This window comes from Corvus hawaiiensis, chromosome 9, assembly GCF_020740725.1.
Source record: "Corvus hawaiiensis isolate bCorHaw1 chromosome 9, bCorHaw1.pri.cur, whole genome shotgun sequence".
NCBI classification, from domain to species: Eukaryota; Metazoa; Chordata; class Aves; order Passeriformes; family Corvidae; genus Corvus; species Corvus hawaiiensis.
The window spans coordinates 14,987,472-15,001,201 of record NC_063221.1 but is presented as its reverse complement, the minus strand read 5'-3'; the positions used below and the strand labels follow the sequence as shown (position 1 = coordinate 15,001,201).

The 13,730-nt window shown below is 38.2% G+C and overlaps 1 protein-coding gene across 5 annotated transcripts in view; it reads right to left on the bottom strand.

Moving 5' to 3' along the window:
- DPYD (dihydropyrimidine dehydrogenase) overlaps window positions 1-13,730 on the bottom strand; it is a 359,733-nt gene that overhangs the window by 132,218 nt on the left and 213,785 nt on the right. For all 5 annotated transcript variants that reach the window (XM_048312842.1, XM_048312844.1, XM_048312846.1 and 2 more), the window contains one exon: window positions 3,878-4,042. In XM_048312842.1, coding sequence (XP_048168799.1) covers window positions 3,878-4,042 — 165 coding nt within the window. The remainder of the gene's footprint in view (window positions 1-3,877; window positions 4,043-13,730) is intronic.

The window sequence follows — 13,730 nt, the reverse complement described above, 5'->3', positions numbered from 1 at the left end:
ACTTATTACACCATTCCAAGAGATTAAAAAAAAACCCAAACAAATCCAAAAAATCAAAAGCCAACAAAACCCCCACAATGCTACAAAGAAGCTGGTTACCAGCCTGGGATCCAGAGATCTGTTCTCACACACTCTCTAGCATGGCTACTCCCAACAGGTGCTCCTGGGACATTCTGAACAAAATGTTGAACAAAAATACATCTTTAACAGTTTCAGCCTTGAAAAGCTGCTCTCTGCTGAGTAACTGTCAGAGAGACTGTCAGCAACATTCTGCAAGCAGCAGAACAAACATTAAGACAAGAGTTTTCAGCTTAGTTTGGGGGTCCATGAGTACTAATGTTTCTAGCAGAAGAGGTTTCTCAATTCAACGCATCATGACACTGCTATCTGAATGACAGATTCAGTGTCACAGCTGACAATCTGGTATCCTATGTACATTCCCTAGAGTCATACAGAAGATCAAACTAATTTGTGTTGAGCTAGGAGGCCAAAAACTTACTTTTAAGACTTCAGTATACTAACATAGAAATATTAAAAAAATATTCAATTTGGCATCTTCTTCCAAGATCCCAGTTCTTTCTTGTGGTACAAAGTTCTCAGAAATTTTCTTGTTTGTGATGGACTTCTCTTAGTCTGGTAGGGAATGACATTTCCCCTTCAATCTATTTTATGAAGTGTCCTGTCAAAGCCCTTATTTGTATTGCTTACATAAGCGCATACTCAGACCCAAACTAATTTGCATATTGAGGTTTTTAATTGATTCGCTTACCTTATTACCATCTACAGGGCACCAATTACAGGAAGGTGTAGAAAGACTACTTAGCAACTGTGTTCATCACCCTCTAAGTGAAACCTTGGTACACATTTTCTGCAGAGAAGTATTTTAGTGTTTTCAAACCTTGCTCTTCTCAAGCTTGTTCTCCTCAGTGCAAACGCTGAAGAGATTACAGCTCCTTGCTTTACCAGCTCACCAAGACATACTGCCACCACCAGTATTCACAGCTCCCAGCACAGATAATGGCCAGACTGTAGCTATTGTCAAGTATGTGAATATAAGATTTTAGCAGTAAGTTCTCCCCCCAGGCTTTTAATCTTTTTTTTTTTAACTTTCTCAGCCACTTCCCAATGATTAAATTTTGTAGACATTTGCTAATGTAAAACTGATTGTTTTTTTCCCGCACAGTTTTCATTCCTGTTCATATCATTAGGTGAGTTCTACTCAGCTAAATTCGTATTTCCTAGGTAAATTAATTTCTTGAATATACCATAAACTGTCATTTTTCCAGCCACATTTTGGCTGAAAAGTACACCAACACACCACATAATCAGGTATCTCCTTGGTGAATAAAATATGAGAGTGGGACTTGTTGTGACATTAGTGTTAGTTCTTTTACCCCACTAACTAAAGCACTTTAACCACTGCGCATCCCAGTTATGGCCTAGTCATGAACTGACAACTTTATGCATTTCACACCTGTGGTAGGGTGACCCCAGTAAGCAGTTTTTGATAATACTTCACCAGCTAACATAAAAAATCCAGACACCTTCTGCTTTTTCCTCTGCTTGGACCCTTACAATATTTTATTCACTGCCAGTGGAACTGAAGCAAGTTCCTGGTGGTGGCAGCTTTTCCCTCATTCACTTGAAGTGGATTTGGGGTTGAAGGGAGCAGCTAATAGGAGACCAGGAAAAACTGCCAGGCAGAGAATATTTGCAAGCTACAAGCAAGAATCAGGAGACAGAAGAAACAAAGAATGAGGCTACCCACTACAGAGGTGGAGACAGCACAAGGGAGATGCTAGTTCCTGATTTATAGAGGCAACATGTCACAGTTAAGTGACACTGCCCACTGAGCTGTGACTGGTGGTCCTCTTTTGCATAACCCATTGCAAAATTCAGTTTACATCCTAGCCTCTGTTGAGGGAATTTAGCTGCCCTTTATGGTTTGCTTCTTCCCAATGGCACAAGATAGAATGCTGTTGTGGGATCATCTTCTAGTGAGGTGCCTATTTTGCTCGCATCCTTTTCATCTGTAACATAAATCTTACACTAACTTGTATTTCACAGTAAAAGTAATTATGTGTAAGTTCTGATTGGCTTTTAAAATTTGCCTTAGTAAGATGAGGTTTTTTTACTGCAATCACTTGTATCCTCATCTGTTTGGCCTTCATTTGAGCAGAAAATGTCATTCTTTGGTTGTTAATTAAGTTCACGCGAACAGTTCTCAGAAACTGGTTTTGGTTTTAACAAAACACACAAAGCTAAAAAAGCCTTTCTAGAGGAGTGAACAGCAATTGGGTGAAGAAAATTCTGCAAGCTGTAATTATATAGAATATCTCAAAATAAACACCAAGAGACTTCTCCTCAGTGAACAAAATTCTGTTTTCAGTTAGCAACAAATTTACCATTATAATTATATGACAGTTCTTAGATGAGTTCACAGGCATGTTTTAAAAATCCCTGTAAGCAATGCCAAGGTCTACTGCTGGGTGCTGCTTCCCCTATGCCCACGCAGGTGTTACCAGCCTCAAAGATGCCACAGTAGCAGCCATAGACAATGTGCAGAAACAGAATTCACATTCTCAAAGTAATAAATCACATATAATGAGGGATGATCAGAGGATGTTCACCCCAGGAACTCTGGAAGAGTGGGACTCCCTCATCCCACACACAATGCTAGGTCTCAGAAAATTCAAATCTTCCTTTTGAAATGCTGCTAGTGCTTTTCCTCACAGAAGAGAATGGTTTGATCTCAAGCATAAAGTGTTGTGAGGGATTTTTGGTGAAGACTGCAGTGGGATAGCATTCCCACAGCAGAAATGGCCAACAGTCTGCCTGCATGCAATACCCAGGACTTTCACTTAAAGGATGTTAAAATCAAAATCAGGGAATGGGATATTAGCTTTTGGTTCATGCTTTCATTATGATGAAGCTCAGTCACAGTTAATAAAATGACAAGAATCTCAGCAGAGAAACACAGTCCATCCACAGTGAAGTAGGATATTAAACATGCATTACTTTTACTATCAATATGAAATGTTTAAACACTTTTATACTTGCTGATGTGCACATTTAAACACCAGGAATAAGAAAAAACCCTTGATTATCTTCATGTCATAATATATTTAGGAATGTTCACTTATTTTGCTTATAGCTGAACCATGGAGGTAATAACTTCAAGACAGAAGACATGCAGGCTCTGGGATTTCAAGTTCTATCCATTCAAGATGATGACTGAGGAGAATTTTACTTTCTACCTCGTTGTCCTTATTCACAAGAACAGTAGCTGAAAACCATTTATGCCAGCTAGCTGGTGTCATTGCTCCCAACCATGATTACTGTCTTTGAGACAGATACTCCCCAGAGCCAAACAAGCTCTAACAAAACTCTATCCTTGTAGTGAAGTTAACTTTAAGTATTGGGGTTTTTTCACCAAGAGCACTCAATTGCTTATAAAAATCCCATAAGCATCTTACACATCTGGATTAAGAATGAAAAGAACACATTCATTTCATGATCAAATTCAATTCACAGTAACAAATCTTATTATAAATTACATATGATCTTAAATACAAAATTATTCACAACAGAACTGCCAAGCATCCACACTGGATCAACTCTTTTCCTTGATAGTATCTATTTGAAACTAAACACCAGCCTAACTAAAAAATCATGATTGTCCTCTATGTAACAGCAATTTCACAGAATTTTCTGTCATAAATAATATTTGGATGGGCTTTTCTGGTTTTTAACAATGTACCTGTATGTCAGTAAAGCAATTTGCATTCTATTGAATAAATACTATGTGTTTCCACAGATCTGTAAACTAGAGATTCCAAGTAAGTATGTTGCATCTTTATGACTGAGTGGCACTTACGTGGTTTGGAAAGTCAGCCTTCAGTTCAGTAATGCTTTTACACCAATATGCTGCTGTTTTCTCGCTGATCAGTTCAATGTTTAGGAAAGAGCCTTGGCCTGGGCCATACAGAGGACCTGAAGTAGTTCCACGCACAATCCTTGGAGAAACATTGGTCACAATATCCTGCAAAACAGCAAATTCTTTCAGACGGATTTTGCAAAGTGAGGCATGTGTTGATGATACATATTATATAATATAAGCTAAAACGTAACAGGTATGTTAAAGATCTACTACTATTATGAGTAAAAGCTACAAATATTGGGCAGTTCCCTAAATTAGAAGATTCTCCAATTAAATTCTTTACACCGGGGGAGAAAAATGTTTGCTCTGTGTGTGAAATGGTATGATAATCATGAAGAAAATGCCAATATGGAATACCTAAGAACAGCCATACAAAATATCATTCAAATAGTGCCTCTGTGTTGGGCATACAAGACCTTGTGTAGAAACCTGTGTGGGCCTCAGTCTATTGCCCCCAAAGGTGATCAAAGTTCATGTCCTACACTCACAGGTGAAGCTCAGAGAGGTGCAGCTCACCAGCCTCTCTGCTGCAAAGGCAGGGCCCAGGCACGAGCAAAAGTACAGCAATACATCAAATTTCACAAGTAAAACCATATGATTAAAAGAGATAAAAATCAAAACATAAAACACAAAAATACTGAAAATAAAGATTAGTATTGTAAAGTATGACATTTCTGAAGGTCAATGTGAGGTTAGCAAACAATTTTGAAACATACACTAAACACACAAAATGTTGACTTGTTTAGTAGTCCTAATTAAGCTACAATGTCACCAGATCTATATTAACAAAGAACCGTAAATTCTGACATTACTTAAAACTAAAGAGAAACATAGATGGCAAAATGTTCCTTTTGCCAATTTCCAATTAAAAATAATTTTGAGTAAAGGTCATTTATTTACAAACGTATCAGAATTATTTGTTTAAATACCCCTCCTAACCATCTTGTCATTTTTAGTGAGATAACATGAACCTCTATTAGTATATAGCAATTAAGGTAAATTTACATATTTTAATTAAGAAGCATCCCATATAAAACAATTAGGGTAATAGGCATACTAACTGGATTTCATAACATTTGGACGTTTTTCCAGCTAGATAGACAGGAAACCTTAATTAGCATTAATTAGCACTGATCTGCATATGTTTGATAAGGCATACCCTTGCCACAAAAGATTATTTATTCCTGAATCTGCCAAATGCTGCAGTTACAGAGGATAAAGGGACTTTTCTTCACATTGTATGTAAATTTGAGGCAATCTTAATTTGCTTATAAAATTGAATTAATAAAGTTGAATTATTATACAGTAAATACGCACTAATATTTTATATTGATAGATAATTATATGTCCATTTTCATACGTAAAAATCATACAAGGTAATCTCACCAGTTCATCTATTTTCAGACCTAGTAAGTCTGGAACATGGACCCCACATTAATGCCCATTTTTCCTATTATAATATTTTCCCTTCATTGCAAAAGCTTCACCTCCTTCTCAACAGTTAAGTTATATTTTCAGAAAAAAATAATTCAGAACACTTTCTGAATTTATGCAAACCAAAACCATACAGAAAAATGCACCTCCCTCACTCCCTAAACAAATTACAAAAATTGAAGTTTATGCAGAAGAACCATTTACATCAGTTTGCTCCACATTATTCTCTTGAGCATTTCGCTTCTTTTAAATTGCCTCAGAGGAGCTTGTGCTTTGACTTCATCGTAGAAAGCTGTTCATGCACACTGGCCACCACCTCCTGTGAGGAAACACGCAGCCGGTGACTGGCAGTGCGACCTGAGTCCTTCAGGCACAGGGTGCACGTGGGCACGTGCAGCTGGCAGTGACCTTGACCACGCTGCAAGCAACCACGGGCTGCCTTCTCCCCTGCTCCAGAGCAGTCAGCAGCTACATAGCCACTGTAGCATGGCACTAAGCCTGAGCTAACAGCCTGTCTGCTGGTGGGAATAAACTCCTGGGTTTAGTGCAAATTATGATCACGTGCGTGGTCTGACTTCCATTTTGCGGCTCGCTTGTGTGCATGTTTGCCAGATAACGCTTAGAGCCACTGATGGTACCGTTTGTTATCTCACTCTGCACAAGCCTTGGTGTTCTTCCACTCACTTTCATTTTACTATAGGTAAGAATTCAAAGACTGAGATACTACTGCCTAGATTATACCTCTTGTGGGCCTCTCTCTAAGCCTCTGTCTGCCTCCATGCAAAAGCACTCTGAAGTTTTCCTGTCTGCCTTGGGTCTCCAGGCAATCTCTTCTCCCTTCTATAGAGACCCCTGCACAGACCCTGCAACTGCTGCTGAAGCCACATGGCTTTGACACACTCTTTCCCAGAACTCAGTTATAGTCGACATCTGAGTGACAACTTCTCTCTCCAGGATCCCACAGAGTTGAATCAGAGAATGCACAGACTTTGCAAACTGTCTCAAAAGCAGACATTCTTCACTTTAATGACCACAAGAGATACACAGAGCTATGTGAAATAGTAAACACACATACATCTCTCTGCCTACATTTCCTCACTGCTGAATTTTCCTTGAGATTTTGTGAGATCCCTTTTGGTGCTCAGGGACCTTTCTCCTCCCATTCCCCAGCAGCACAGACATCGGTTTCTTCCAATGAAGAAGCAGCTTCACTGCCTCCCTACTGCCTCTGTGTCACAAGACCTCTTTGGTGTGTCCATGCATCACTTTATCTTTCCTGACCAAGCTGTTTCTGCTTCCAAAAATCCTTCCTGGCTTTGAAATCCAAACATTACCACCTGGCTGCTTTGTCTTGGCTCCTCCCGGGAGGAATATGGTGTCCTTATTTAAGATCTCGTTCCTCATTTGCCCCTCATAGTTAAGAGTTAAACTAGATGGAAAGAGTCTGTAATGACTGACACTCTGGCACTCCTCCTGTCTCTCGTTAGCACATGACAGCCCCAGACACTGGGAGACTCACAGTTCATGGAAACAAAATGGAATTTATAACTTATGTGATCATTCACAGAATCTGTCTATGTACATACAGAATAAAATCACACAAGTGACAGAATAGAAAATTGTCTCTTTGAGATGAGTGTGAAATACCTACACTTGAGGAACTTGCCTTACCAACCTCTTCATCTTTTGTCTCCTGCCACGGCTATGAGAAAGCTGAACAAGGAAAGAGTTGGGCAAAGGATCTATTGGCTGGGCTTAGCCAACTTCATGGCCCTTGGTCTTAGGAATGAATTTTACACAGTACCACAGGTACTGTGTTTCACTAAAACAGGAAATCCTGGTGGCTAGCCAATCGCTATTGCTGTCTCCAAAACCAGCAGATAAGGGCAGAGCAGCTGAAGTAGGCCTTGTGCTCCAGTCCACGGGGTTTGTGACAAACCACCTGCTGGTGTTTTAATTGAACACTGACTTCTCCTGTTTGTAGGAATTGTGAGGCCAAATGCTGGCACTGATAATTCCTTTTCTTTTCTGAAACGCCAGATTTTCCTTTTATCCCGACTATGCACACAACCCTTTTATTGTTAATAAAAATTACTGTGTGCCTAAAAAGCCACAACAGAACTGACATAAGAAGCCTGACAAGAAGTACTTCAGGGTTTGAACCTCAAAACTTTATCGGTTCTAAACAAAGGGATGATCTGAGCAATGAGCTGGTCTGATTCCTGCATGCAGATGAGAGGAGAGGTCCACATACAGGAATAGAAGAATGTCCCCAGTGCCCAAAACAAATCAAGGATCTAACTCCCCCATTCAATGAAGACAATGTATGGTCCTTGAGAAAAACAGCACTTTCACGTACTCTGAAGACCAAGGACAGAAGACTTTTAACAAAGAGCTAGGGGAGAACAAAGCTTCTATCTTTCCACACTAAAAAACAAAGCCATGGGGGGGAAAAAAAAAAGAAAAAAAAAAGAAGAAAAAGTAATTGGTAAAGATAACAGAAAATACCACATAAAATTACTCTCTTTCATGGGGAAGTATTGAAATATTGAAATTCAATGTGAATTTGGGGATTAAGGAAACTGTATTCAGTATTAGATTACAGCAAAACAACCTGTTTTGGGGTTAATGTAAAAGAAGAGAAACAGTGACAACAAATAGAATCAAGGGCCAACCGTGAATCATGAATATTTCAGTTACTGAATTTCTTTCATTGCCTCAAAAGCTTATTCATTTCTCCAGGAGAACACTGCAGAAACAATCACACTAATCCTGCAAATACCTCTAGTTCAGGACATCACCAAAGAAAGTGGTGTGACAAAGATAAAAGCGCTAATATCCTGCTGCTTTTTGGATTCCCCTCTTCTGCGTATGACCAATTCTGGTATTCTAGTAACCTGAGACTGAGTTAATTTGCATTACACATATATTTCTGTTCCTGTTGATTAATTAATTAACACACTGAAAAGACGACCCAAGGCATTGATCAGGCCCCATTTGCTCTAATAATCTCTGAACTCTGCAATCAGATCATTGAATTCTAAACTACTTAAGTCTAATGGGCTGGGAGATTTGAGGCAACATTTTAAAGATAAAGTCCAGACACTGAGCAGCTTTTAGTCAGCTAAATTTAAATAAGGGCATGTATCAATATATCAATCCCTACCTTACTAGTAATTCTGAAATTAGTTTTGCTTCACACTGTCTACATTTGCAATTGGTAATTGCCACAGATTTTTGTGTTGTAAAATTGCAACCATGCTGTCTATAATGACCAATGAAAGCAGAACTGCAGGGGCATTTCAAGTTTTAGGGCATCCAAAGGGTTGTTGGGCGCAGTGCTAGATCATGCGATAAGTACATCCATTGTGTGTTTCTCCTAAACCAATCAGCAGAGAAATAATTCACATTGTGAATATTAACATTGTCATCTGAGGGCATGGAAGTTAATGACACGTAGAAATTAATCAAGCCATTCGCCTCTCTCTCAGAATTATTGTTTTAAGGGAACCAAGAAGATAGCACTTCATTAACTGAGTTCACTTTTTATTTCATAATCATGTCCCTCAGAAACTAAATAAAAAAAGGTAAAAAAAAAAAAAAGTATTTGGAGAAAAGCGCGTTAAGAGGCCAGTTGCAGAAAAGCAGTCTCCCAAGAGGTATGCCACCTCATGCCTGTTCAGTTGATGTAGTTATACTAGGCAAATACAATAAAAGATATATAACAAAAATAACCAAGAGAATAAATCTGTATGATTTTTCCTATCAAAGTTCTAATGTGTTTCTATTGATTTGCAGAGCTCAAAACATTCTTTTTCTGACCAATTTTTTTCAAAATATTTCAGCTAACAGTACATTAATGAACACTTGAAATAACAGGGTTGCTGTGGGGAAAAGAGGGGTAAAATTAAAGAAAACTGGAAAGTTACAAAAAATTGCAGTTAATGTACATGCTAAGGGGGATGAAACGGAATATGGAGAGGAGTGGAAAATTACAGGCACAGTTATAACAGTATGGAAAATTATAGGGAGAAAATGTGGTTGCTACTTCCTGGATGGAATACAGTCAACATACCCAACTTCCCCCACACAATACATGCTCCACCCAAACATAAAAAATAGTATAAAAGTAAGTTAAAATTGGGGAGAAGATAGGGAAGACTCCATCACACCTTCAGCTGAAGGGAGCCATCTTCCCACCTGTAGGGATGCCTATTGGGTAAGAACTGTACTTTTATGTACACTGATTATCTCAAGCTAGCTTTTGTTAGGAATTAGAGCTTATCCATATATTGCTTTGAATACAATCTTGCAGCCAGATACTATCACCAGCCATCTTTGAACTTTAACCTGTCACAATCTTCTATTACATTAATAAAGAATGCTATTCTGTAAACTGTTAGTGGGAGTTCTTCAAGGGCACTGGCAGCTGCTGGCAGTGGGTCATATACTCAACTGTGGAGCCCCAGGAAGGGCTGTCTCTCATGCTGTCAGTGTGGGACCCTGAACATGTCAGTGGAGCTGCCCTCTGATCCAGTGACTGCTCAGTGAAGGGTCCCCGTAATGGGACACTGACAGACTGGGCAGGCACCAGGCTGTCAGCTTTCCTGGGACACTGACAGACTAATCAAAACACAAAGGGGTTGAGAAAAATCACCCCTTTCACATGACAGTTGTTTAAGAGAACACCTGGGCATTTTTATTCTGGATATGGAAAGAAAATAAATTAATTGTAGCTTTAATTAATATATTAAGCAACTGTACAACTATTCACTCCTGAAATACAGCTGTTCTGCAATGTAAATGGCTGACGCACAATTAAGGTTTCAAATAAGATTTTTGGATTTTAAAAATACATTTAATCATACTATAACAGGTGCTTTCTTCACTCTGAGAGACACAGAGAACTTGCCTTGCAGCATTGACCCCCAAAGTCAATGAAAGTCACTTCATACTTCAAATTAAGCTTTTCTCAGCTTTAACATATGAAAGCAGATAGGAATTAGTGACCATTGTCAGTTTCTTTTCATTAGTATGAGAAAAAAAGATTAAACACAATGAGCAGATTACTATTTCTAACAAAGTTAATTTATTTGACCTTTCTTTCTTCTAGGAAAGGAGGGCGTTATACTTGCCAAGTGGAGTATGCATCTGTACATTCCTGGGGCTGCTGCTCACTAAACGTCAATGTGAGCACCAAAGCAGCCGCAATGGCCTCTTTGTGAAGGAGAGATCTAAATAAATACCTTATTATGGTAATTTTAGTCCAGTATGTCAAAACAGCACACCTGAAGTTAGTACACAGTAAACTGCAATGTGAAAAACCAGGTCAAACGTAAGTTTCTACCTTACTATGTTCAATACACCACCTTCTTTAACTGAATAACAAAGTACAGTAGCTGAAATATGCAGTTATTTAACCAAATTATGATGTGCTTTTCTCTCCAACATTTCAAAAATATATCCAAAAGGTTGTATAGACTTCAAAATCTAGTGTGTGTGAAATGTTTTTAGAGCTTATTTTCTAAATGCTTTAATCAACCCCCCAACATCAAGATTCAGTTTTCCCTAATTACAGTAGAACTTTATTACAATTTCACCTACATGAAAATATGGAGGAGACATTGCCTTTTTCTGCCTAATATCGCAGTGAAAGCATTCTGGAAATCTGGCTCACTGCTGTTTGCACACTCTCATAGATACGAATGGCATCACAGACTTATGTCCTCGTAATTCCCTGCCAACTCTCACTCAAGGTCTTGTGATGATTTGCCTCTTCTGTGACTCAGCTGTCTAGCCAGACTGTGTCTAGTATCACCCCTTCTGGAGTTTTAACCATCCACAAAAGGCAAGTGAAACCTGAAGCAACAATACCACTGCACACAGCACTGTTCCTATACAACCTTTCTGACTGCTTCCTCCCCTCCTCTCCATCAGAACTGAGACATACTACATCTCTGCAGGGTTTCTTTCATGAGGCCCAAAGCACTGACTTGCTCTCCTGAATTTCCCCAAGTCAGATTTTTTTTCCAGCTGAACTGAAAGATAAATGCTCAGCAAGGACCTCTACAAACACAAAACCATTCCAACAGTTACAACTGTGAAGACCTGATCTAGTAGAGCAGGATTTTTGCAAAACATGGGAAGATTTAGTGGCTCATGGAGAAAGGCAGGAAAATTTGCTTATGATTTCTGCCCAAGGAGGTTTGATGTAGCCACTGGCAGGCACCTTCCAGTGCACAAACCACTGCTATGTTGCACGCAATGCTGCCTGTTGAATTTGTAACACCTGCATTCAGCATTTTTTTAGTGAGACTTTATTCTTCCCATACGAGCACAAAACCTCATCCATGTTGCTTCCTTACTCTCTCCTTCTTTTCCCCTCAGTGCACACAGAGGCATTTTTTAAAAATGAAAACCACCTTGACAGAAAAACTTATCTCAGAACTTCCCACCATGCAGAAACTGCTCTAATCTCTCCACCACCAGGTATGAGAAATAAAGTACCATAAAGACACCTCTTTTTTTTCATTGCTTTGTCTACATCTAGCCCTCTCTCTCCTCTTCATTGCTCTCCTTTTCTTGAAGACAGATAGTATATCATGATAATATGATATAAAATAATTATTTTTAAGTTATTTCACCAAAATAAGAACTGAATTTAAAAATATATTACTTCCTCAGCCTTCCAGCATTTTTCACATTGTTGATTTAAAGCATAAGTGTTCTGATCTCTCCACCAGTACGGAACACATCTTGAAAAGGAACCTTGCTGTAACTTACAAATTGTGCTTCTGCAGCTTTTACATACAAGATCTATTATGCTACAGAGGGGAAAAGGATACCTTAAAAATATTCTTATCTGTCTTTTGATGTCTGTCCTGTGTTTGCAAAAATGGAAGTGCCCAAATCTGTACTTATATTTCAGAAGTCTGGAACACAAACAGCGCTTGTAAATCTTCCTTAATATCCTACTTTATTTCTTGACTGAATAAGCTGAGTTATGCATACTATTTTTTAAAAATAATAGACCATTACCTCATAAATGCTTTTACAACGTTAAACTATTGCATTTGTGTTTATTAAACCAATTTAACACTACAGCTTCAGTAAGTAAGCTGGCTTTCCAAATCACTAAGTTAGCACAGAAAACTGCAGCCCCTCAAGGGAAAAAGCAGCGCGTCAGGACTTTGGAGAAAAACTGCTGAACCACTCATATTGTGTGAAAGACAAATGACAAGTAAGAGGTTTAGTTACCACATATTTGATGTTTTTCTATACTGTCTCATTAGTGCTTTAAGATTTAACCATGAGAACGCATGAGAAACTTCAAAATTTACAGACACCGAACTTCATTTCTACCTAAGCTGTTATCATTGCTGCTTGCTCAGCACACCTTCCTTACTAATGCAATTCCCAGACAGAAGGCCTTCAGTATGATAACTTGTGATGAAGACAGCAAAATCCCAAGCTCTTTAGATAATCTTACTAGATCAGTGTATTAAAAAAAAAAAATTTGCTCTCTTTACGTGAGAATAATTGTGGAACAATCCCATCCCCACTGTAAGTCAAACAGAAATGGTTTGCTGCCCTTGCTTAAAACAACAGCCATCCCCCAAACTCTGTTCATTCAGACATGACAGTTCATCTAGAAGTTGCAATATTATAAACTTAAGCTTCCTAAAACAATAAAACAGGAGGTTCAAATACAATACAAATTATGAGCAGAAGTAAAAAAAAATAGAATAAAAAATATAATATTTGTGTCAGATCTACAAATTTTTTCTAGTTGAGTTGTATATTTCATAAGAAAATGAAGTATTTGATCTTTGCTGACAATTACATTTGCTTGAGCGGTTTCAAGACACCCCACTTTTTACAACAGAAGGCCACATTGCTTTAAAATTAAAGCATTTAATTTTTTTCTCTTTTTTTACATATTTGCTTGTTTTCTAGGCATTAGAATATAAGGGCACTTTTACTGTAATTACAAAAGATAATTTTTAAAATGTATTATTTCCTACAGCACTTTGTCTTGACAAACAATTACTAGATATCACATTCAACAGAATACAAAAAGCAATTTCTATCACAAGGTTAAAATTAGTCTTTGAACAAAAGATGCTTTCAAAGCAAATCCAAATTCTCATCAGCTTTATATCAGTTTCTCTGTGAGAGACAGAGAAGTGAGGGATGGAAAGAAGAGAAAGAAAAAAAAACCCTGAAGGACATTTGAAAAATTTCCTGCTAATGTTCAGTGTGAGCACACATTTTATCAGCTTTCTGATAAAGGTCTAAGCAGAAGGACATGATTAAATTTCTGCTGTCAAACTGTATTGTGGTCAAAAACTACACC